Source organism: Aptenodytes patagonicus, chromosome 1 (genome assembly GCF_965638725.1).
Source record: "Aptenodytes patagonicus chromosome 1, bAptPat1.pri.cur, whole genome shotgun sequence".
Taxonomy (NCBI): Eukaryota; Metazoa; Chordata; class Aves; order Sphenisciformes; family Spheniscidae; genus Aptenodytes; species Aptenodytes patagonicus.
In genome coordinates this window covers 197469908-197493613 of record NC_134949.1, presented here as the reverse complement: position 1 = coordinate 197493613, position 23706 = coordinate 197469908, and the positions used below count along the sequence as shown (strand labels likewise).

The following is a 23706-nucleotide window of genomic DNA, read 5'->3' as shown; positions in this document are numbered from 1 at the left end:
AGCGAACGAGTGAAGGAAGCTCATGCTGAATTGCAGCTACGGTAGGATGATACCCTGTGGCCTTGTGTACTTTGCGCTTCACTATCTGGCGACTAGCTTAACAAACTGGTGTACTGTATGCACATCCACAGCAATGACAAAACCCACAGTTTTATGAGGATACAATGTAGTAAAGCAGGGGTCAGTAGCCTTTGAGGAATGCTGCACAGGGTTTTTCTGTGTCGGAAGCTTTTACATGTTTACAAATGCAGGAACAGCCAGAAGGTGCTTCTGCTTGGACACAAAATATCACTGAATGCTTTATTGGCCATGTCTTTCATCTGTGCTAGATGCTCCTAACTTCTGGAAAGCTTTGTTTGATTTGGTGGGAGCAGCTCCCCTCTGATGCTTTTCCTAGGTGTCAGTGGTTCACAGTCTTCACCCAAAATCTTTATGGGCCTGGGTTTCTGATGCTTGTGCCGTTAGTTGCTAAATCTTGTACTAAAACACTCACTGTATCCCAACTTTTGTCAGGATGCTGAAAAAAGCATTTTTCTAAATGCTTTTAGCCTCTCATTCAGTCTTCTTCAGGAATGTCCATTCTATGCTGTGTTCATTTAAAAAAAAAAAGTAAAAGGTAGTAAAGGTAGTACTGCTGCCTTTTTTGGCAATAATATTTGTTTGGTCACTGATTGAGTGGGTATTTCTGCTTCCTACCTGTTCTGTGAGTTTTGAAACAGTCTCTCAACTTGATTTCCTTTTCACAGCGTTTTGCTGCTTGCTTGTTACCTTACTATCTCGGCTGAATTATATCTAAGTCTAGGACCAGACTGAACTTCAATTTTGTTCTTAAGTTTTTGACTTCAGGACGGGGAAATAAAGTTGTGCTTGAAAAATAACATATATCACAAAGTTTTCTTGCGGGATGCTTTCTTTCAGATGACCCACATACTTGGCAACAGTCAAGCTGACTTTAGCCATGATAAAGTTAAGCAGAAGCTGTTGGCTCATATTCTTAAACATTTTGGTGGCAAAATCTGTTCAGTTTTTCCTCAAATGGTTATATGCTTACTATCTTGGCTGTAGTTGTGGTGCTGATGATTCCTAGATAGCTGTAAGTTTCCAATAGTGTGTACAAAGTAATAAGGTAGTGGATGACTTGCTCACTCTTACTTTTGCAAAAGTGATATTGTTTAAAACAGTGTTTCAATAAATACATATAATGTAGCCTTTAATTTCATTGAAGGAAAGTTCATCACAGGAGGAACAGAAGACAGTATATTTGTCTAGTGTTTATTAGGAAGGATTTGTAACTCTTCCTATAAAGAGTACTGAACCTGTAAATGAAAACAGTATTAACATTATTTCAGTTTGGGACCACATTTTCAAAGTGTAGTACAGTTTAAATACATCAATTAAGCACGGAACTAGCAGGTTTGTGATCATTCATTGCTTGTATGGAAAAATTGACTGCAATTGCATGCTTGCCTTAGAATAATTCGAATATTTTTGTATTAGAAGCAAAAAGGCCTTTCCAGATAGTTGGTAACCCAAACCAGAAATTTGCCAAAACCTGAACCTTAGCCAAACCATTGGCTAAAGAATCACTTTTGAACAGAGCAAAACAGAGCCTAAATTCATTCCTTTGTGTTGATATTGTAGTAACAGAAGAGATTATTACAACCCCTTGAATGAAATCACTGCCTCAGATACATTGAATTTGTGGTTCAGTTGTTTGTATTGCTGTTAGCTTGCCTGTCCTTCAAAGGGAATGAGTTCAAACCTGAAATTCAGATTAAAAAAACCCAAACTTTTTCCATTATTTCAGGCAGAACTATGCCATTTTAAGTCTTGGAAAATACATTTCTGTTATTACTAGAAGACTGATGCAAAGACTTTTGGTCTACATAAAGATTCATTGTGACTTGATGGGGATAGCAAGTTTTAAGTACCTCTAGTTAGGTTAACAAAATGTATTAAAAGCAGATCTTGTTTACCCTTTCCCCTTTTCATACCTGAACAACTTCAATCACTAAGTTTGAACAAATAAAATGACTGAATGTTTTCACGGTTTTCACTTTTTGCATTAAAAAGCTTAAATTACAGAAATGTACTTCTGATTTTGAGTTGATTGGAAGGTATGTATTTTGTTATGCCTCGTATAAAAATCCTGTTTTACAATCTGATTTCCTTCCTATTTATATAACTTATCATATACTGTAAACTGAGCAATTTTATTCACCGAAACCCATTTGTTCTTAATACTGAAGAGTCTGTGGCTTGGGTTTCATAGATCATCTTTTAGTGCCTTTTTTTTTTTTAGTTCTGCATTTGCCAAGTAAACATACTTTTATTCACTGAATGGTAATGATTGCCAAAGCGTATTTAAAACAAAACCCCCACCAAGGTAGTGCTTTTTTCTTTAAAAAGATATGTCTGCATTTTGGTCAAAACATGAGATACAGGTTTTTCAAGCGGAGTGTTACATACACAGGTATTCACCGACTAAGAGAACGGAGTGTGTTGCTTGGAAGCAGGTAAGGAAAATGATTCTCTTCGGTCTTGTTGCCAGGCCCCAGTGTTTTACTGAACCCTATAAATGGCTATATGTTCCCTTGAAATCTAAATGCACGTGACCCCAGTTATGAGAGAAACTTGGTGGTTTGAAGGATTTTTAGGAAAATACTTAATGTGCAAATTTACCACATTGCTAAGAATGGTAAGAGTTGTTGGAGATGGCCTGATGCTTCGGAGGAGCAAACACCTGCTAAATGGTGCATAATGCAATTCTTCTTTATTATTGCCAACGAGCTATATGGTGTTTTCCTTTGGCAGAGATTCTGGAGTAACTTACGTGATTGGACATCTGAAATGAGACATATAGTCTAATACCAAAGCCAAACTGAGCACTGGGATGCTTCACTCTTTCAGACCTGCTCTGCAGTTTTGTTTGTTTGTTTGGGGGGCTGGGGGAGTTCATTTGCAAGAAAAAGAGTTATCAGTTGCAAAAGAAACATGCATTTTTTGGCAGTTCCTTGCAAAAGTGAAGATACAAGTTAGGCTTTTTGCAGAGCTAAGTTACCTGATTACATACAGGGAATATCCACAGCTTTTGATAACCTGAATGTCTTATCAGGATACTAAGTAGTGAAGGGTCCAGATGTGTAAAACTATCTCCTCGAAGGTGTTGCTTGCTATTCAAGACACGAGGGAAGAGAAACTTGCTTCCGCATATTCTGAGCTGTAGCTGGGCAAAAGCTTGTTGGTCTTCAGAATTTCTGAGATATCCCCCTAGAAACTGCTGAGGTGGGAGTAATACAGGGAATTTCAGGCCCTGGAGTCCTGGTGCCTACAGGGAGAAGTCTGCTGTGTGCCACCTGCGTAGGCATGAATAAGTTTCATTTATAGGGAAAGACTTATATTTTAACTTCTTCAGATGTTAATCCAGCTGATCCAGCCCATTTTTAACTTGAATTGCCTTGTGGAGGTCGGTCCCTAATCCTGGGGCACTTAAGATCTATAAGATCTTTGTAGTGCCTATAATTATGGTAGAAATCTTTTTGAGCACATTCTTCGTATATATAGAAGAGGCTAATCTGGCTTCCCTGACTTCTGTGACTATCATGCATTCTTTTTAAAGAAATTAAACTGTATTCTTTATGCTTTAAAAACCCTAAACCCGCTGTTTCCATGGTTGTTGGAATTTCCTGGACTGAAGAACGGCACGTTATTTACAAAGAACTTGTTACTGATTTCAGTGCTACTTGTGAAGGATTCTGCTACTGAAACGGAGAGCATGCGTACCTGTGTTAGCTTGTCTCAGGAAAAATGTGAAAGGCCTGTCTGCTTTGAAAATAGGCGTTCGAGATCTTTTTAGTAATACCATTGCTGTAATGCAACGAAGAAAACATTAGTAAAATGTGTCCATTTTCATTCCATCTTCTGTACAGTGCCCTCAAGCTCTGGTGTTTAGTACCTTGAGTTTTGAGTTGCTCCTCTGCTTTAAGAATAAAACAACAATTTTATCCAACAGTGAAACCGGTCTGGGTGAATGAAAAAGTCAAGTGTTGAGAGACTACGTGCAGGTGATCCGTGTGTATTTCGTTGCTGAAGTGAGTCTGTCTGGCTTTGGATTTCAAAGGTAATATGATTTTTGTTGTTATCACAGCCCTAACTCTGCTGAAGTCATACCGTGCTATTGCCTAACCCGTTAGCCAATTCCTAGCTATGCTGTTCTGGTAAAAAAGCTAAGCAAGGCACAAATGTAGTCCCTTTTCTAAATGGGAGACAAACAGCAGAGAAATATCTACGTCATCTTGGAATTTCTCTGTCAGAGCTCTCAACAAAACCTAAGTATCCTCAATCTCAATTTTTGACTGTCCTTCCCCTCTCTGGTTGTGAGGAGGGGAATTATTAAATAATAATTAAATTATTATTTAATCTAATAATCTATTAGATTAAAGAGTCCTTAAGAATTATGATGGCTCAGCTATTCTTAAAATACAATCTTGTTTAAATAAATTCTTCCTTGTAGCTATATAGTATTAAGAATACATTGTCAAAAAAAACAAACCAACAAACAACTAAAAACCCCAGATTTGGATTATTTTTTAATAAGCAACTAAATGGAATTAAATTGAAAATTCAAGTAAGATTCAGTAAAACTAGTTTGAGCGGCACTATTTCAGTGCTCCTAAAGAAAGTGCCTACTTTAGCTTTCAAGCCACCGTGTGACTAGATCCAGAGCTTTAAAAGTAAACAATAAACATAACTATACCTTTTTAAATCAGCTTCTTGGCTTGGTCTGACTGGAGTTAAGGGAATTCTTGGCATTGGTTTCGGTGGGATAAAGGTCTGATGTCTGATTGCTATTACCCTTAGTCTTTGGTATGTAATTGAAGCCACCTAAAAGCTTTTATTTTGTATGGGAATTACCAGAAAAATTACTAAGAATATTAATGCCCCAGTAGAGATGAAAATTGTCATAAAATTTAAAATTGTACAGCTCTGCAGAAGCGTTAACTTAGTCATGTCAAATTTTCACTGTACATCCACATATGTACAGCATGTGTCTCATTCCGAGTTGTTGCTAGCGGAATACTACACCAAACCAGGAGTGCTCAGGTTCCTTTTAGCATCGTGACCCTGGGATGTCTGCAGTGCACTTCACAGGGCAGCCCAACATCCTGGGCGCCGCAGTGAGACGCACTGCGGTGCTCGCCCTACATGCCTCTCAGGTTTCTTTCTGAAAGAAAGGAGGGCAGGCAGGAGAAATGGGAGAGACCCAGATCTTGCCCTGACCTGCAGTCAAGGACCACCGGCGTTTGCAGTGTGTGCGTGGAGCACATCTACAGTCAGCACAGGCCAGGGAAGCGGCAAGGCGAGATGTGGTTACCCATCACCCTTCTGCTGTGCTGATGTTTGAACAGCTTGAGGACATGTTCAGCTTCTGAAGAGAAGCAAGTGGCAGTAATGCCTACGTAATCCACGCAGGGGTCGAGGGCTGCCGCTGCCTTTCACACTGACTTGTAGCATCTCTGGAGCATCTGAGGCTTCCGAAAGCGAAACAAAAAAGCACAGGCTGCCTTTGATAAAGCTTATGTGGCAAAAATAAAAAGAAAAATGGGGATTGCACAGCTCGGTTAATTTTAGTTCCCTTGTTTTACGTAAGCTGTGATGCAGGATTTCTATTGAGATGTCATTCAGCTTATGAAGGTCATTTGTTGACTCTCTAGTCCATAGCTGAGATTTTACTCTGAATCTCCCCACTCAGCCAGCCCCAGCTTCTTACTTGGAAATGATCTGTTAGCAGAAACTATTGCAGATGAAGGTCACACCTCAAAGTATGTAAGAAACAAGCCTGTCTTCATCTTCATGAAGACAAAACTTTCCCATCATGACCTTTAACGCTACCAAAGAGATCATCTTCAAAAAACAAACCCCATAATGGTTCAGGAGCTATGGACAAAACATTAGTAACCTTTTTTTGTTCTTTGCTTTTATGATCTGAGCAAACAGATTTGACCAACAGAAAAAGCAGCAGTTTATTTTCTTAAACTGGACTTTCCCTGGGCTGGTAAAGCTGGTTTTCACTTGAGTCTTTATATGTTAGTCTAAGACCAAACATGGAAAGGGAAGAGTTTTGAGAGTTCTTATGAACAATTACAAAGGTAAAATGGAAGTGTGTTAAATGTAGAAGTTTAAATTTAGGTTAGGCATACATTTAAATGCTACCATGCTTTTTTTTTTTTAAATAAAAGACTACTAGTTGTTTCTGTAGTGATAATCTTAAGAATTGAAAAGTAAAGTTTGTATATTTGATTTACCTGTAGCTCCTGATGCCTTTGTACCATCTTCTGTTACTTCAATCTCTGCTTTGTGAATAGCTTCTGAAATATAAAGACTACCTTGCTCTGCAAAAAACCCCAGAAACTAATATTAATAGTTATTTTCTGAATTCCATTGCAAACACAATTTTTTTTTTTTCTTAATTCAGAATGCTTTTACCTTTTTTCTGCAGCATCTAAGGATGACAATAATGGTTAGGTATTTCACCTGGGCAACTAATTAAATGACAGCATACTGAATACAATACATGTCACCTTATTAGCTCTTCTTCTGTTGCAAGTTCCTTCCGTTGGTTCCTTCACCACATCATGTTCAGAAAGACAGCACAGTATAAACCTGCCTTTCAATTGCTTTTTCTGTATCTGGCTTCCACGTTAGAAGATCCTCAGTTCTAATTTTGACTCAGCTCCTGATTTTTCATGCGTGTGCCTAATATGGATGAGCATAGACAGTCTGAACATCTAAGCTAGCTTAATATTAAGGACTTTTTAGCTCAGCACGTAGCTGAGATAGTACAACTACATACTGGCTTTTGGGCCAGCGTGACCTTATATGCAGGCAACTTGGAGAATAAGCTAAAACGTTCATGTGCATCTTGAATCTATCTGCCTGAACATGTCCTTTGTCAGAGTGCAGCCTGCTTGATGGCCCAGGTGCCTCTGACTTCTACGTGAAACGTGGATCCTGCTTTCAGACAAGCAGTGAAGTTCTTAGGAAAGAATCACTACTGTGAACGCAAAGTTGGAATATTTTTCTGCTTAAAGGCATTTCTGCTATTGACTTCTCATAATTCAGATTTGCTTTCTAATCTGGGGGAGGGGGAATGACAAGATTTTGACTGTGTTTGTATCGGTGTAAACCTGGAAGAGCTGTGAGGTGTCCTCGCATTTCTGCTGATGGAGCCAGATGCAATCTGGCCCATTTCCACTGATGTCCAGTGGTGGGAGTTGGGCTCAGGCTACAGAAGAGCATTGCTTTGACACAACATAGGAACATCTTTAAAGTGAGATAACACATCAGGAAGGCGACATTAGGTTACTTCAGTCTAGGGAAGACAGCATGTCTCGGATCTCTGTACTGCTGACAGAGGGAGGCAGTTCCCTTGCCAGCGTGGGTAGGAATGCACACATTTGACTGCCTTGACTACAGAGGGACTTTTCAGGGAGCCTTAAGTCACCATTGTGAATACCCTCTTCTCCCTCATTTCTACCCATGTTTACCTCTTCTTTCATCTTTATGACTGTTTTCCCGCTATATGAACGACAGTAGACTGCTGAATGCGAATTACCAGTTTGAGAGGTCTCCCAGGTTGTGGTGGAAAGCAACGTTACATGGTAAGAGTAGAAACTAATTCGAACAGTGAAAGAATGCTGGATCGAGGAACTGGTGGAAGGGAAACTGCAGAAAAACCGCTCTTCAGGAAGAAGCGATGGGACTGTGACATAAAATGGAGCTTGGAAAAAAATTAATTTCAGAAGGATACCAGGGAGAGTGTTACAAGTCTGCTTCTCCCCAGCTGACTGCGGAGGGCAGAAAGCGGGAAAGGTTGTGAAGTTTTTCTTCTTGTCTGAATATAAGGATCGAGTCTGACATATGGGTGAAAACAGGGAAATACTAAAAGAGCATTTTATCTGTTTCTATCTGAATTTTGTCCAGTCAAAAGTCTGGGATGGAAACAAGCAAGACAAAACTGGGGAGAGGCAGAATTTTTTTAATTAGATAAATCTAACATATTTTGGAGGAAAAAAAAAATAGAAGCTTTCAGGCATAAAAAAAGCTATTTGAGGTCTGAAATGAAGTAACACATTTGTTTGCTAAATGTGATCTGAGAGTAAATATTCTGAAGATTACGGCTTCTGCTTCATATGGAAGTGGAACTGAAAACTTACCTGTTCATTTTCCAACTGTATCTATTGGTTAAATAAAAGATAAACCTTCCTTATAAACTCTGCCTCATGTAACTCTTAGACCATCATAGCTATAACCCTACTATTACGATACATAGCTGAGTAGCGTAAGAGTAGAACTGCAAAGGGCCTCAACATATCCTTTAATCCATAACCCCACCACAGGCAGGATCCAACACTTCTACAAGCCTTATGATGTGAAGCAGAAAGCCACCAAGTTGCATAGGAAAGAAGCTGCTAAATGAGATCGTTTATGATGGAGTTAATTTCCTCAAAGTATTTATGTTATTTAAATAGATGTTAACTTTATAAAATGCATCCTTGTGCACTTTATCACTATATTAACATTTGTTTGCAATAAACAAAGCAGCAGGTTTTAAGAAATAAGTGGACAGTAACAAATTATTTTTAACGTGCATCTCTGCAGTCTGAGAGATGTACTGCAATAAAAAAATGCTATGTTCCATTTTAAAAGGGGTATAAAAAAACCTCATAAGTAATGTGCCTTCTGAGGTTCATCCCAGAAAAGCAACTTTTCTGTAAAAGCAGGTTTGTCTAAATTGGAGGAATTTCTTGTTGTCATACCTCCATTTATTTACTGACACGCACAAGAATTGCATGAACTCTCTGCATCTCTAGGAGCAGCTACCACTCTGAGTCTTTGCTATGAGGAGAAATTACTAAGTTGAAATAATTTTTATTGCTGAAAGTAGTAAAAAAAAAAAAAAAGGTAATTTGGATTATTTTAGCACTTAATATTAAATAGGGATAAAAATTTTCCAAGGAGCGGGATAATTTCAGACTTCCAAAACCAAGACAGTTTACAATCACAACACTAGTATTTTAGCAAAGGGAAAGTATAATATAGTCCACTGGTGACAGGATTAGCAAGACAACATAACACGGGCATATGCCAATATTGTTTGCACCAATATTTTTTGCAGTGTCAGGAGTTGGAATACCGACTTGTTGGACCAGCATCCCTAACTGTTAAATGACTATTTAAAAACACAAATAGGAATGCAAGTTTTACTAAAGTATCCTAAATTTCTGAATAAATAACCATTTTCCAGGCCTACGCTGTCTTCACAGTTTTAATCTTAAAGAAAAGGGGGGGGGGGGGGGGGAGAAAAAATAATCAAGACAGACAAAAAACAACAGCTCAAAATACAATTGCCAATAATAAAGTAGAACAGTTGAGTGTGAATTGTATTTTAGAGTTTCACAGAGGAAGAAGTACAATCAATTCAGAAGGCCCGGGTCTATGGAATCATTCAAATGTTAAGAGTCTACAACTATTGGGTCAGTGGTCATTTTTTTTCAGTCAAGCCTCTTACCTGAAATACCTTTAAAATTAGCAGTGATGGGATCAAATGCATCTCTAATTCCCAAGGCAGAAAAAACTGTCTTTAGGTCAAAAAGGCTTTGAATACTGAACCTGAAATTGATATGATAGATTTTATTTAAATGTGGCATTCATAGTTTCATAGAGCTAAAAGGTGGAACAGATGCAATTTATTTCAAGCCTTTGCATTTCATCCATCTATTTCTGTATGAGCCCATGCCTTCCGTCTGATTAAGTGTACTTTGCAGAAAAGCGACTCATTTTCACCTGAAGACGTTAACGGAAGGAATCCCTCACCTCCACCTATTGCAATCATACCGCCTCTCAGTCTTCTTGACACATGAACTCTGTATTTCCCCAAGTGTCCTCTTTTAACAATCTTTTTGGCTGTAGCAAAGGGCCCTTTGAAACATTTGCAAAAGATTAGCTTGGAGAAAAAGAATATTAACGTACAAATTGTTTTCCAGCGCTTCGTTAAGGTGGGGAATGTATTGTAAGAGATGTGTAATGAAGCCCTTCCATGCTGATCCATACAATAGGTGCAGCCACAAAAGGCCCTCCTGCACCTAATCGATTCCTCCTGCTATGCAATTTCATTTGAATAGATGACAGAAACTACCTCCAGGATGTGTGCATTTGCTAGCAACAGCGAATGACTGATGTGGAAAACGGATGCCTGAAAGTTGCTTTGTGCACAGAAAGATGGGTATGACTGGTGGGGGGCCCCAAGTTCTTTGTAGAGTACTTCCGTAGTATACTAGCAAGTTGTAAAAATAAGCTATTGCATTTTTTTTAAAGGTTATATATTTACTCTTCCTTAAGCAAAGAGAAAAACGGAGTGTGGGAAAGGGCCAGGAACATTTATCTCTTTTTAGATCTTTAAAGGATTGTTATATCCCAAACAAATTTTAAGTAAAAGCTGTAGGATCAACTGAAATACTTAGTTTTTAAAACAGTATAGAGCATACCAGAAAGTTTTGGCATTCCCAGCTCACCTCTTCATGGCTTAAGAAAGGGTCAGAGCTTTTCTGATCATGTGACGAATAACAAAACTGAAAGTACCTCATTTGATTTTGTCTCACACATTGCTTGTGATCAGCACTATCACACAAAATTCTAACAACTGAAGTAGTGAAGCGGTTTTGCAGTATTAATATTGCTTACCTAGGTAGAAAAATGTCCATCTTCGTTCTCTTTAAGCTGTTGGCCCAGAGGGTTATGGTTTTGGCAGAAAGGTGAGACTCAATCTGGGACAAAGGTGTTCTTTTGTGGCTGGGAAGCACTAGGAACATGCTGAGTTTCTCCCCCAGGTAGGGTAACTCGACCACGCTGAAAGCCTCCAGAGCTGCAGTCTGGAATTGTCCTGCAGGTGGGGAAACATAGATCTTATTTCATCATTCAAGTGGGGAAAAAAAAAAACCCAAAATCCACAACCCAAGCCTGGGTCAGCAGACTGTTCAGAACAGCAGCGATGGGATGTAAGGGGTTGTCTCTAGCGCATGGGCTCTGGCAGCCAGCTCAGGTTGCTCTTAACTCACAACAGTGGCTCATCTGAACAGAGCCGATTATGTGATATGTGTGTGTATATATATCTTTGCAGAAAAATGCCAATGACGGTAATAGTACCTGAAGCACCGTCTCAACAGAGCATGGATATTTTATTACTTTCTCATATAGTAGCTGTCCTCCTTGCTCAGAGTTTAAAAAACATTACCGAGGCAAGGACAGTAACTTTATGGTGACTGTCCCTGCAATGCTTGTTCTTTGAATAAACTTACAATTTTCTAATATCTTTCACTAAAAATTCACTACTGATAGAAATTACAAAAACAAAATGAAGTGTCCTATTAAATTAACTGAAATCTACTTTGCCTCCTGTTTCCATCTTTACTACATTTAAAAATCAGTTTTAAGCTTATTTCAAGAAACAAATAGTTACGTTAAACAATAAAGTAGTTAGGCTTACGCTTATTTAAGCACCAAATTTCTTATTTTTGAAAATCTAGGCCTAAAACATATCAAAATCAGATGAAGGTTATAAAAACTAGTCTCAAAAGTAAAAGCTGGTGGGCTTCTGAACTTGTGATTAGTTATACAAGAATTTGTAACAGCCATTTAAAAGTTGCATTTTAATTCCATATTTCAATGAACAATTAGTCCAACGGACTCTGTTATACAGTAGAAGAGATTCGGTTATCACAATTTTACTTTCTTATTTTTTCATCTGTTAATCCAATAAGTAGCATTTCAGAATCACTCAGCAATAGTCAGCAGGCCAGGAGTTAAATACAAGTTGCAAGCAAATGACTTATCGTTGCCATTGCCGCAGGCCATCCAAAATACTCCCTCTTCACCCAGCTGTAGTAGTTGTATCTTCAGGGGTAGATACGCTTATTGAGTCAGGGGTTGTAAATAACAGAATGTAGGTAACTCATGTTCATAATACCTAAATATTTGCCAATAAATAAGTAGCTATGGGATGTCCCAAATGTTTAGTATACAACATTTGTTAGTTTTGCAGATCTGGATTAGATAGGATTCATTAAGTGTTGATTATTCTGCTAGATTACATTTTAGGCTCTTGGATTAGCCCTCCTGCCATGCAATGCAGAGAGGGAATTGCGCTGTTAAAACCACCTCCCAGCACATGGATCGCTTTGCCAAGAAAAGACCTTCTGGTTTGTAACATGCAAGAAGGGAAGATTTACGTTTGTGGTGCGCTGGTCATGAGTGGTTTAATTTGTGGGCATGCTGATATGTTGAAGTCAACACGTTGTGCACAAAGGTTATACAGTCCTTATTTGTTAATTAGAAAGAAAATCAAAGACTTGAGATTATTGAGTCAGAACATTTAGCGTTCCTAACTTGAACTGATTTTGAGCATCCCATAAACATTATATATGCTAAATCAGTATTCAAATATAGTTAACAAATTGCATGGAAAAATGAATATATGTAGAATAGCTGCAGTGTTTAAAAGGCACGTGTAAACAGTAATGTTGACATTTTCTTAGAGCAGTGTTAACTGTCCGCAGGTTGATTTGTTCTGCATGGCCATGTTAAAAGGATAAACAGTGTTGTAAATGCTGAGATCGATAGCAGGCCACAGCTAATCTTTCTTGCTCTGTGTTTTGTATCCTGAAGGTAGACAGCTGCTATCATTTAATAATGAAGGAAAGTTATCTCCTGCCTCTGTTTTTCTGTAGTAAACCTGCCTTTTGCATTAATTTCAAACTGATTTGTTAGAAATGTTTCTATCATTTCTAGTGACAAAGACTGAATTGTCCCTATCAAATCTGACAATCAGCAAATTTTAAATGATCCCTACCATTTCGACTTTCTTCCAGCTGCAGAGACCTCACACATTTCAGACTGGATGAAAAGGTAATCCCGGTATTTTGGTTAACTTTCCTTTTCTGGGCAAATATTTAACACCCCAGCTACCTACTTAAGGACGATAGGATGGTGTTCTTGTGTTTAGGCAAATGGTCAGACAAGCATGACTAACGTTTTCACATTAAGTTTGCAAGGGCTCAGGAGCAAATATATGGTCAGTCAATGCAGCTCAGCTGCTGAATTTCTGATCGCTGGTCTTTACCCAAGATCTCCACTTGTATAAGCACTGGCAGCCCCCTGCCTTCCGTCATTTTAGACCCCTCATTTCTTTATCTCACTCTACTAAAAAAGGAAGTTCAGAGAAAAGGTCTGTTCCTGAGCTAATAGATGTGTGTTAGTCCCAAGAAACCTGTTTGTTTACCTGAATAGCTTGCAAAGCAACGGAGGATGAGGCTATTCCAGACATCATGAGTAGCAAAGTCCCTGCAGTGAGCTGGTGATACAAAATCACCTAGGGCTGAAAGATCACGAATTCATGGAGTAGTTTATGTCACTCAACAATGAGGATGATAAGGTGTAGGGTTTTGGAAAGGAAAACTCTGCACTCCTCAGTAAAATCAATTAACTTATACAAGATTCAAATGTAAAGAAGATGGGAGTGCTCCGAGTCAGAGGTGTGAGTGCACTCAGGAGCTGGCAGTCCCAGCAGGAGGAAGAAGTGTGGTGGACGCACCACGTATGTCCTGGAAGAAGAAACACCGCAAAGAAAGACGTAACAGTAAGGACAAACTTGCAAAGAGCAGAAAATGTGATTCCTTAGCCAGCTGAATTACGGTTCAGAGATAAAAAGGCATAGAAATAACGAGCTGCCAACTGCCTGCTTGATGTGACTGTTGCACAGAAAAGGAAAATGTTACAGCCATAAAAACAAGAGAAAAAGGAAGAAAGAATGGTGCTGCTGAACACTGTGAATTAATTTTTTTTTTAGATTCATCCCAATTATTAGCTGGAACTGATGGGAAAGAAATAATCTGATGATATAGCAAAGGATAATGGTGAGGTTCCTGATGGAAATGAGGAAAGAACAGGAGGTATTACAACACCAGAGACAGAAACAAAGTTTACACTACTTGAGAGAGACAAATAATAATCTGGGGCCTGGATGATCACCACCCCAGAATATGAAAAGAGCTTGGATGTGGAATTGTAAATGGGTCAGCAAAGATTTTTAATAGACTGTAGATTCAGTTGTTTCCCGTGACTGGAAAACAGGAGTACATTTATAAAGAAAAAGAAAGTAGTCTGGGAAATTTTAGGTCTTTGAAAAGTTTTAGAACATACTCTGGAGAAAAGAATAATCAAATCACAGAGGGGAAATAGAAAGTGAGATAAATTGCAGTATCAGGTAGACCCTAGCAAACAAAACTATAAGCGTTTTTGACTTGATAAGTAATTTGATAAAAAGGCATAGATCCAGCCATCTAGTTTTAAGTAAAACGTTAAACATAGTTTCACTGTGGCCCTATTTACAGGTAGAAGTGATGGCAATTAGAGCAAGAAATGAAAGGCAACAAGCAGCCACTTGAAGGGGAAACTACAGCGAGCTAAGTTAAAAGAGGGGGTCCCCGGTTGAAAAGAGGTTACCAGCAGCTTTCCAAAGTATTGCCAACACTCAAGACTTTCATCAAAGACAAACAGTGAGGTTACCATGATGACTGGAGTGGTGGAAATCAAATGATGGTTCAAAAACACAAAAAAAGGTATGTACCTGTGGAGATTTCCCTCCCCTTGATTTACCTAGGACTCATCAGCTGGAAAAAAATGGAGAAAGAAAAAACGCCCAGGTGGGGTCAACCTTGAGTAACCACCCTGAGCTGATTCTGCGGTGCACTAGGCAAGGTATTTTTAGCAAGTCGTAGAAATACTTAGAACATTTTATTGAGCATGTACGTGGCCTCATTAAAAGTATTATGTACATTCCTCGTCATTTATTTTCAAGAAAGATTAATTTAAATTGGAAAAGTGCAGAAAAGGACTAGCAGAGAATTGGAGTATCTGTTTTTTGAATAGTTTAGAAGAGCCTGGCATCTTCAGCTTAGCTAACAGGAAATTGAGAAGCAGCTTGGTGACTCACAAATATATTTGGGAGTAAATATCAAAGCTGAAGAGAAACTATTTAACTTAAAGGATAAAGCTGGCATGATGCTAAGAGATATAAATTGGTCTTGAAAAAATTTAGACTTGGAATTAGGAAGGTTTTTACCCGAGTGCAGTTTTGACATTTAGGGTAGAAGGGAAAGGAGCTTTTTATATTTTGAAAGAGATTGTAGAGCTAAATGGCAGAATTCCTGGTGGTAGAAAATTAAGCCTACAGTGTGAGCCCTTCTGTCAGCAACCCACATATTCCAAGCCTTTGAAAGGAGCATACAGTGTATTCATATATTATACAAATAAAAGTTTGACCTATATTTATACTGTTTTAAGCCCGTGCTGAGATCATCCACTGATTGGGTATAAGGGCCATGAAAATTTCTCTCCTCTTTGTTCCAGAATTGGGCCCTGAAGATTTGCAGTTTTACCCTAAAGCCTTGGAGAAAGGCTGTGGCCAGAGACAGGAGGGATGGGTGTGCAGTGCTGGTGCTCCCGGTGATACTATCCTCTCTCTGGTGCTCACATACTCAAGGGACCAACAGTGATTAGGCTGAGGGGCCAGGAAATTTCTTAGCCACCCCACAAATCAAATTGGTAGGAGCTTGATATTGTTTTAGTCTCAACTGCCCCTCTGTCATGGGGTCAGATGTGTTTCCTACGGTCCTCCCTTCCTAGGCAGCTTTATTTGACAAGCTCCATGCCATTGCAAAGGACTTTGTATACTGCGCTACCCTCAGTCTCTCCTGTTCCCTTCTCCTGGCACGTTATCTTGGTGCCTTTCAGTTGTTTGCTACAGCTGGCAAGTTTGTTATGGAGTCCTGGGAGATGTTGGTCTGTGAGGGATGGGCATGGACAGTAGATATTTTAGGAACCATTTTGAACCCAGGATCTGTTTCGTGATTGCCTGGGATTATAAGGAGTCAATTTGGTCACCCAGGTGGTCTCTTCATTTGATGGGATTTCTTCTGAGACTTCTCCAAGCTGGGAAAATAACACATCTTAGTGCAGTAGCTGCGGAAATTAAATAAATAAAACTGTTCCATGTTGTACAATAGAGCACATCTGGATCAAGGACAGTTACCGTAGTTAACTTCGGCTGTGTGATGCATTGTGGGCACTTTCATGGTTGAGCCCTCCGCCGTGGTAAAAGGCAACATCTGGGTATCCATAATGGAAAACTTCTTTTGCCACGTGCTTTTGAAGTACATGGTGCTCACCAGGGAGACCTGGCTGAGTGGTGACCCAGCGCTCTCTAATGGCATGCCACGCACATCCCCATCTGCAAGAAAAAGAGGCGGGGAGGGGGACATGTGCCATCCTACTTGCCCAGGCCTAAAGGCCAGGTCTGTGTGAGTAAATAAAGCAAGTCGGGACTGCTCTCCGGCCCTAAGAGCAAGAGGCACAACTCACAAGGCACTGTTAAACCCTCTACCTTCCCCTCCCCACTTGTACATGGACCGCATCGGGGTTGCCTGTTGATCCATGCTCTCCCCAGAACTGAGCTCGAGTTGATCAATGTTGAGGGCCAAAGTTGTGCCAGGACTATGCTACTCACTGAACAGCATGGATGACAGCAGCCCAGTGCTCAGCACCATGCCCTGGCCCTAACTGGTTTTCTACCTTAAATGTGCCCACAAGTATCTTGTAGTGGTTCATCATTAGCACCAGAAATCCCTCATGAAATGGATTCATGATTACAGACTGTTTTATGAAGTAACTAAGTCAACTGAAGCTTATATTCTAATTCTCCCCCTCTCCTATTTACTTGGCAGTTCAACTGATCCTGCTTTGGGTATCTCAGATTTTTGAAAGTGTGATCCACTTTTAATTCATCGATATGCATGTGAGCACCACAATATGAACTCCCATTTTAGTACCTGCTTCTAGAGCAATACTTTTCTATCATGAAGCTGGATCACTTATTACACTTCATTTGAGAAGGATAGAATTTTTTTTCAATAGCAGCTTTAATGTGTGTGTTTAACATCACCTTACATGTTGACGGCCAAATTAACACTCAAGTAACTTAAGTTGATGGGACGAATCAGAGATTGATTTGCTCTGCTGCTTCTAAGGACTTGCTTTTTCAATTATTTTTTCATTAACACAGAACTTAATTTCATTATTTTTCTTGCTTGTGTGGAAGGTAACTTCTTTTTATATCCCCTTTTGACTTTTTAAACTGAGAGTCTGACTGCTGAGCTTACGGCCCTGTGTGTTCCCCACAGCAGCATGAAAGCATTCAATGCAGTGAACTCGGTCCCTGGGGAATTTGGCTGCTCCTCATTAAAACTGGAAACACTGCAAAGGGTTGCCATTTTAAAAATTAGAGGAACAAGGCCAAGTGGTTGCCAGCTTGATGCTGCAAACTTATACTCACAGATTCAGACCTATTCCAGCTCTTTCCTCACATTAAAAATGACTATCAGCACAAGAATTAGATTCCCTAGCTCTCAGCCTTGGTTTGGACAACACGGAGTGTAGCAAGAAGCTTCATACTTGGTTAAATGCAGTTTCACTCATTACTCTTATTTTACATTTTATTCATGTGCAGTCATTCTCATGGGTTGTTACGTTACCTCCAAGGTTACTGGTGATCCATTCCTGTATTTGGGCTGCGGTTTTGTTGGGGTCAGTGAAGTTGGTTTGCTGCAGGCTGCTGTTTGCCCAGCGTGCAGCACGTGCAGTGAAGTGGGGCGACAGCTGCACGCCAGCGTCCACGAAGAAGGAACATGCCAGCTGAAACAGAGTGCCTTGGCTGGAGTCTGTTGCTCCTTCATACACCATGTGCAAGAAGTCCTGCGCACTTTGATCTGCCAGGCAAGAGAAAGGGAAAAACCGCAATTATTGTGTTGAGGCTAAGGGTAGCAGAGATTGCACCAGGGCTCTGCAGCTCTTAACTCCAGTGCTGACAGTGGTGTCCTCTGAAAGTTAAAGCACTATAACAACTGAAGCACCCTTGACTTTACGGGGTATTACTGTCAAGCACTACTGTCAAGGACGGTGACACACTGGGCACAGGAAAGCACTCTTCGTGTTGCTGTAGAAATCACTCTAGCGCAGATACGTCAAGCAGCTGATTTCACATCAGGCTCACACCTCTGTGCAAACACAGCTCTTACAGTTCATAAGGTACATTATTTTTTCTTGGGCGCTCTCCAAGTTCCCATTAGTGAGATCTAGCACCTCTGGCTGTGACTGGCTGAGCTGCCGATGCTGCAGTACCTCCGTCTCCTTCTCCTGCCATTATCGATGCCACCCATCCCAGGAAAGGCATCTCCCTGACTGCCCCAGGTCTGTCTCTGCTACCCTTGGCCCTTATGTGTTGTCTTCTTTCTTGAAGGATGGTGCCCCGAACTGGCCCAGTATTGCAGATGAGCCCTGGCAAAGCTAAATAGGGCTGATAGGTTGCTTCATGTGTGTTACAAGACACTCTTCTTTTTATACAATCCACAACAGTGTCTGCTTTTTTTTGAAGTACAATTTTATTTCCCATTCAATATTCATTTTTTAATTCCTAAGAACCCTCAGATCCTTTCTTAAAAACACTACTCTTTGGCTCATTGTTCCCCAATTTGAACGGCCGATTATTCCTTCTAAATGTTGAGTTTTGCACTTGTCCTTATTGAATTGTGTCCTATTCACTTCACACATTTCTCCGATTTTCCAGGATCCTTTTAAATTCTATTCTGATCTTCCAAAACGCTTGTAGCAATTATGAGCTCAGTGTCATTCAAAAATTCAGTAATGTATTCTCTAGTTTGTTGTCTACTAATGAAAATAGTTGAATAGTGCCCTGGTCTCCTGTTCCTGGGGAGCTCATGGTAGTTCAACAGTGGTGGCTTCTGTGATGGATACAGGGTCGAGGTGTGGGCCCAACAGGAACATGAGTCCTGCAAACTTAGAGGATCTTGTGTTTTTAAAATTACAAAGTTTCTAGCAGGCTCCCCTGGAGGGTGATTTAGCAGTCTTAGTGATTTAGCAATCTTTAGTGATTTTCTGGCTGTCTTTGTTTTGCTTGCTCTAATGGTTTGTGATGGGATGGTTTATGCTGAGGTGACCTCCTGAGGCCTGGACTTGCACCCAGCCTGAATGATGTTCTTGGGCTCTGTGTCAACTCTCCTCAAACTTCCCGTGTTCGCGGTTCATCCCCTTTCCCATATCCCTTGTCGTGCTTTGGAGAAGATTGCCTACGCCCAGCCAATAAAAGTCTCATTGAGATTGCTACTTGCCTTTAAGACATTTTCAGCAGGTTCTTCCTTCTATAAATAAATATTCCATGAGGACTGGGAAATGTCTGGAGCACTGCTCTTATTCAGCAAGACGTCAGTGCCTCTTGGCTCTGAGGGACCACCAGGACCTTTCTGATTTCCCCACCAAGTGTCCCAATTCCTGTGTGAAATTTCAGCAGCTCACTGTTGTATACAAATTGCTGGCCACTGTCTCCAAGGCGGGGTCAGTATTGTGCCCCTTGCTTCTCCAGGTTGCTGTACTTGGCTCAGGTGCTCCTCTGCCTTGGTCTGAAACGCCGGGGTGCCCTGGGCAACTCCAGGTGTCTGGCTCCCCATGGGCATGGCTGGGCTCGCCGTTATGGGCTGGCTGGAAATCTTTGTTTTGACTCAAGGGAGACCTTAGGCAAAGGGAGGAATCATCCGGTTTCTCCAGATGCCTGCAGGTGTAGGCAGTGCTGGAGGGAAGTCAGGCTGGGCTGCCACCTGGGACATGGGTGGTTTGGGGTGGCTAACTGGGGAAGTCCATCCTGCCTGGACCGACCTGTCCCAGGCTGAGCGTCAGGTCAAGGGCAGGATCTCCATGAACCTCCAGCTGCCAGCCAGATCATCAGGAGACTTTTACTGCACTGGTTCAGATTCTTGATGGGGTAAAGGGAGAGTTTCACATCTACCGATTTCTACCACCTGAAAGTCCAGTGCATGTTTTCTGACCTAATAGTGTTCCTTTAATAACCTGCAGGAAGACTAATCACCTACAGGAAGTTTGGCATTAAAATTTAGATCTAGTAGTCTTTAAAGGATAAAATATTGAACTCCTTGAACAGATGTCAAGGAAACTCACACGGTCTGAGGTGTAAAGTGCTTTTCTTGTGTGTTTTGCATTAGTGTGGGAGCATTTGGCAAGCTCTCTGGAGGATGTGAGAAATCAAAGATGGTAAATTGGAAGCAGATGTTAACGTGAGGTGTGGTATCCTGAGCTCATAACTTCAGTCATATCAAAGCACTTAGCTAACCAAAGTCCTGAATTCTTACTCAGAAAACAGTTCAAAATTGCTTTAAAATACTCTACCATGAATAAAATAAAACAGAAAGGAGAAAGCATTTTAAAGCATGTCATTTTGTCTGTGCTGTCTAGAGAGGCATCCCTTTATACATTGTTTTTCTTAGTACTAGAATGAAGGTGAACAAATCTTCCAAACATTAAAAGAAGATTACAAGTGCATGTAAGAGCGGATTCTCCATGAATAGTGAATGAACCATCAATGTTTTCATTGTTTTCAGCCTGCTAAGGTTTTAACCACATCCTTCGTTATTGTTTAAGACAGGCCAACAGAAACATTAATGCAAACATCTAATGGAAGAAAGGAATTTTATCAGATATGCATATATACGTGATTTGCTTTTACTCATCTGATAGGAAATTTGATCTAAGTATTTGATTGATTTATTTGATTTAAACCATTTGAGGAAGTGGTTTCCTTCTCTGTCACTGGAAATGTGCTATTATAACCAATAGCAATAGATCCCATCCTACTTTATTTTCACATGCATGCATAGCTCATGTGGTATTCAAGCTCATGTGGCTTGTGCCACAGACAACTGAAATGGAGATAAAATGTCTGCTTGTTATGATGCGCCACATGAGAAGAAGTAAGGCAGCGCAAAAGAGCCAGCAGGTCATTAACAACCTCTGCACTTTGTTACATTTTGTGTGGAGATCTGTGCCTGAATTTCACTGCGCAATATTATTCTTAAGTTTTTTTCTTAATAAGTGAGCCCCTAATGACGAGAAGTGTCAAGCAAGGTATAATCCGTGTATGAATTCATGTTGTTTAAAATTACCCTACTGAATTTTCAGAAACAGGAGTCTTATAGGCAAGACTTCGTTATATCAGCTGCTCATAACATAGATGCACTGTCCTTGTGTCAGTACACGCAGCTGTATCTGTATATATCAGCCAGAGTTAGCTCTTACTGCTGTGTTGGTTTTGAATATCAATGCTATACAGAATGATAATGGTGACTAAGGCAAGCTACGGCACAGGATGGTGAAATTGCTGTAGGTTTTATCTTTAGTATTCATACACTGAAAGTAAATTTTATGCTGAGAAATAGCGGTGTCATGTCTATACATAAGTCTTGTATGTAAGCTGCAAATTTTGAAGCTTGAGGCAGTCATCTGCTTTTCATAAACATTGTGCCCATAATGTAAAATAGTTTTTGATGTGTGATGTGAGATGGTAGGATAATCCAGAGCTAAAATGAAAACAGCATCCTTAAATTCAGCTGACTTAATGCTGAATTTTAAGACATCTGCCTTTTCCATATCCCTTCCAGATTCCCGGTGAGTTTTATTTTAGCCTGCTTTCAGGGAAAGATGCAATTGCACCATCCATCTGTCAATGTATACCTCTCTCTGCCAGTCTCCTTCTAATAACTTTTCATCTTTTTGGCCAGTTGTAATAACATTAGAAAAAGGTGCAAAGTCTTAAAGATAATTCAATTTCTGTGGGTTTCATAAAATTTGTTAATGGGATAGGAGAGAAAACGACTGTCCTCTGCCTGGCACCTCCTCGCAGAGGACGCAGGGGAGGCCAGGACACAACGGACACGATGAACCTCTGGGAAACCAGGAGCAATTCTGCCATTCATGGAAGTAGCTTTTCTAGATGTAGTTGTATTTCGGTGCAGTAAAAGAGTAAGCACTGATCAAGAAAAAAGAGGAATAATAACATGTGTATGAAATGCTCCCTTGAGTTTCCTTTGTCCAGCTGATACCTGGCTATCAAAGATGGAGAAAACACTCTTAAGCTACGTCTTGCAGTGAGACAAAAGACAGAAGTTCAGTATGATATGTGCAATTGCCGTCTCCTTAGTAAAGCTGTGAATTTATTGCAAAATGTAAGACAAGAAGTATTTTTTTTAAGCAGTACATTACCATGAATGTTGTATCCTAGGGCATCCTGCAGCTCCGTAAAGGTATTTCCTTGAGCTCCAAACTGCAGCAGCTCCAAAGAAACAGCCACGCTTGCTGGAGAGACTACCAGATTGGTTCTGTTCTCTGCTTCCGATACATGCCGGTAGAGATTGATGGCAAATTCAGTCTTCAGCTCTTTCAGCTCATCATAGGAGATGCAGTTTGCTTTGGTTAAGCAGCAAGCAGACAGGATAAATGCAGAGAAGAAAATGGGCAACATGAAGGTGAGCTGGGAACACTCTCCACCAGATAATCATACCTGCAATTAATAATACAGATAAATTCAGAAAAGCAATAGGCTGAGCTGACAGAGGAACTTTCTCTTTCCATCAGTGTTAAGGTATCACTTGCAATAGTAATGATCACTGTTAAAATACTTGTCCAGGTCTACCCAGTAACTATTGTCATACAAAAAAAAAAGATGTAGGGACATGTTGATGACTCTGTTGACTAACAAGAACCGAGTTTTCCCTAATGCTGTACCCATGTAGGATGATTGGCCATTACAGTGCGTGGAGACACAGAGCCCCTCAGTTAAAAAGTTAGCTACCTGCACGCGTGATGGGACACCTTAGTGTGGTCTCCGTGCTGCTGAGCACCCACAGCTCCTTTCTGTCCCCAGCAGAAAGGGGGTCGCATCCAGCACTCCCAGAAGGAAGGCCACCCCTTGTGAGGTGCGGGCATCTAACTGGGGTCTCCAGGCTGTGGTTTAGATCCAAGTTTGCAAAAGGCTGGCTTCAAATTTCCCCCCCAGATATTCCTTCTATGAAATTTATCCCAGTGAAAAAAGGTTATGTTTGCAAAAGGCTCCAGTGGTTGCAGCACAAAATCACTGCTTCGGATTTTTATGGGAAATCAAGCATTGGTCAACGTTATATTAAGAGACACTTAGATTCATATTTAAAGGAATAATACTAAAATGACAGAATAGCTTTCTTTACAGAATTTCACCTTTTACATTGTATGCAAGTATATTTTAAAAAATACTGCACCTTCTTTCACTTCAGGATTTCCTACAAATCTTTCTCCATGCCCTTTGCTCTAGAGAGCACCTCTAATGCCTCGTATTTACTCACAGTTAGCTCTGTTAAATTGTCTTGCCTTTCTGTGTCCTTCTGGGTGTCTGAATGGAAGCTGTCTATGTACGTCTTGTCTCCTTCTTTAATAGGTAGTGGAGTAAAGACTAAGTCATGAGACTGCATTTAAAGGGATAGTCAGTGATCAGAGTCTCTGTCGGCGATGTCTGTACCACTCTGTCCAAATTCCTGTAGGCTACAAGCTCTATGGAGAGCCAGGCAAAGCAGCATGCCACTGACCAGCAAATCCAAGGCAAGGAACAAAAAGGTACACATGGAGATACAGTCAGCAACTTCCTTGCAAGCCCTGCTCGAGCCTCATAAGACTTGTGACCTGCCGGTACCGAGCAAGGCA

At 40.4% G+C, this 23706-nt stretch overlaps 1 protein-coding gene across 1 annotated transcript; it reads right to left on the bottom strand.

The window, feature by feature from the left end:
• Nucleotides 1–1275: 1275 nt before the first annotated feature.
• Nucleotides 1276–22495, bottom strand: SERPINE3 (serpin family E member 3). Its single transcript, XM_076350603.1, has 8 exons — nt 22237–22495; nt 17646–17879; nt 16148–16345; nt 10744–10942; nt 9572–9672; nt 6306–6392; nt 3784–3867; nt 1276–1316 (listed from the first exon to the last, which is right to left on the bottom strand). Exons 1-8 carry the CDS (start codon nt 22493–22495, stop codon nt 1276–1278), a joined length of 1203 nt encoding a protein of 400 aa, XP_076206718.1.
• Between the last annotated feature and the right edge of the window lie 1211 nt (nt 22496–23706).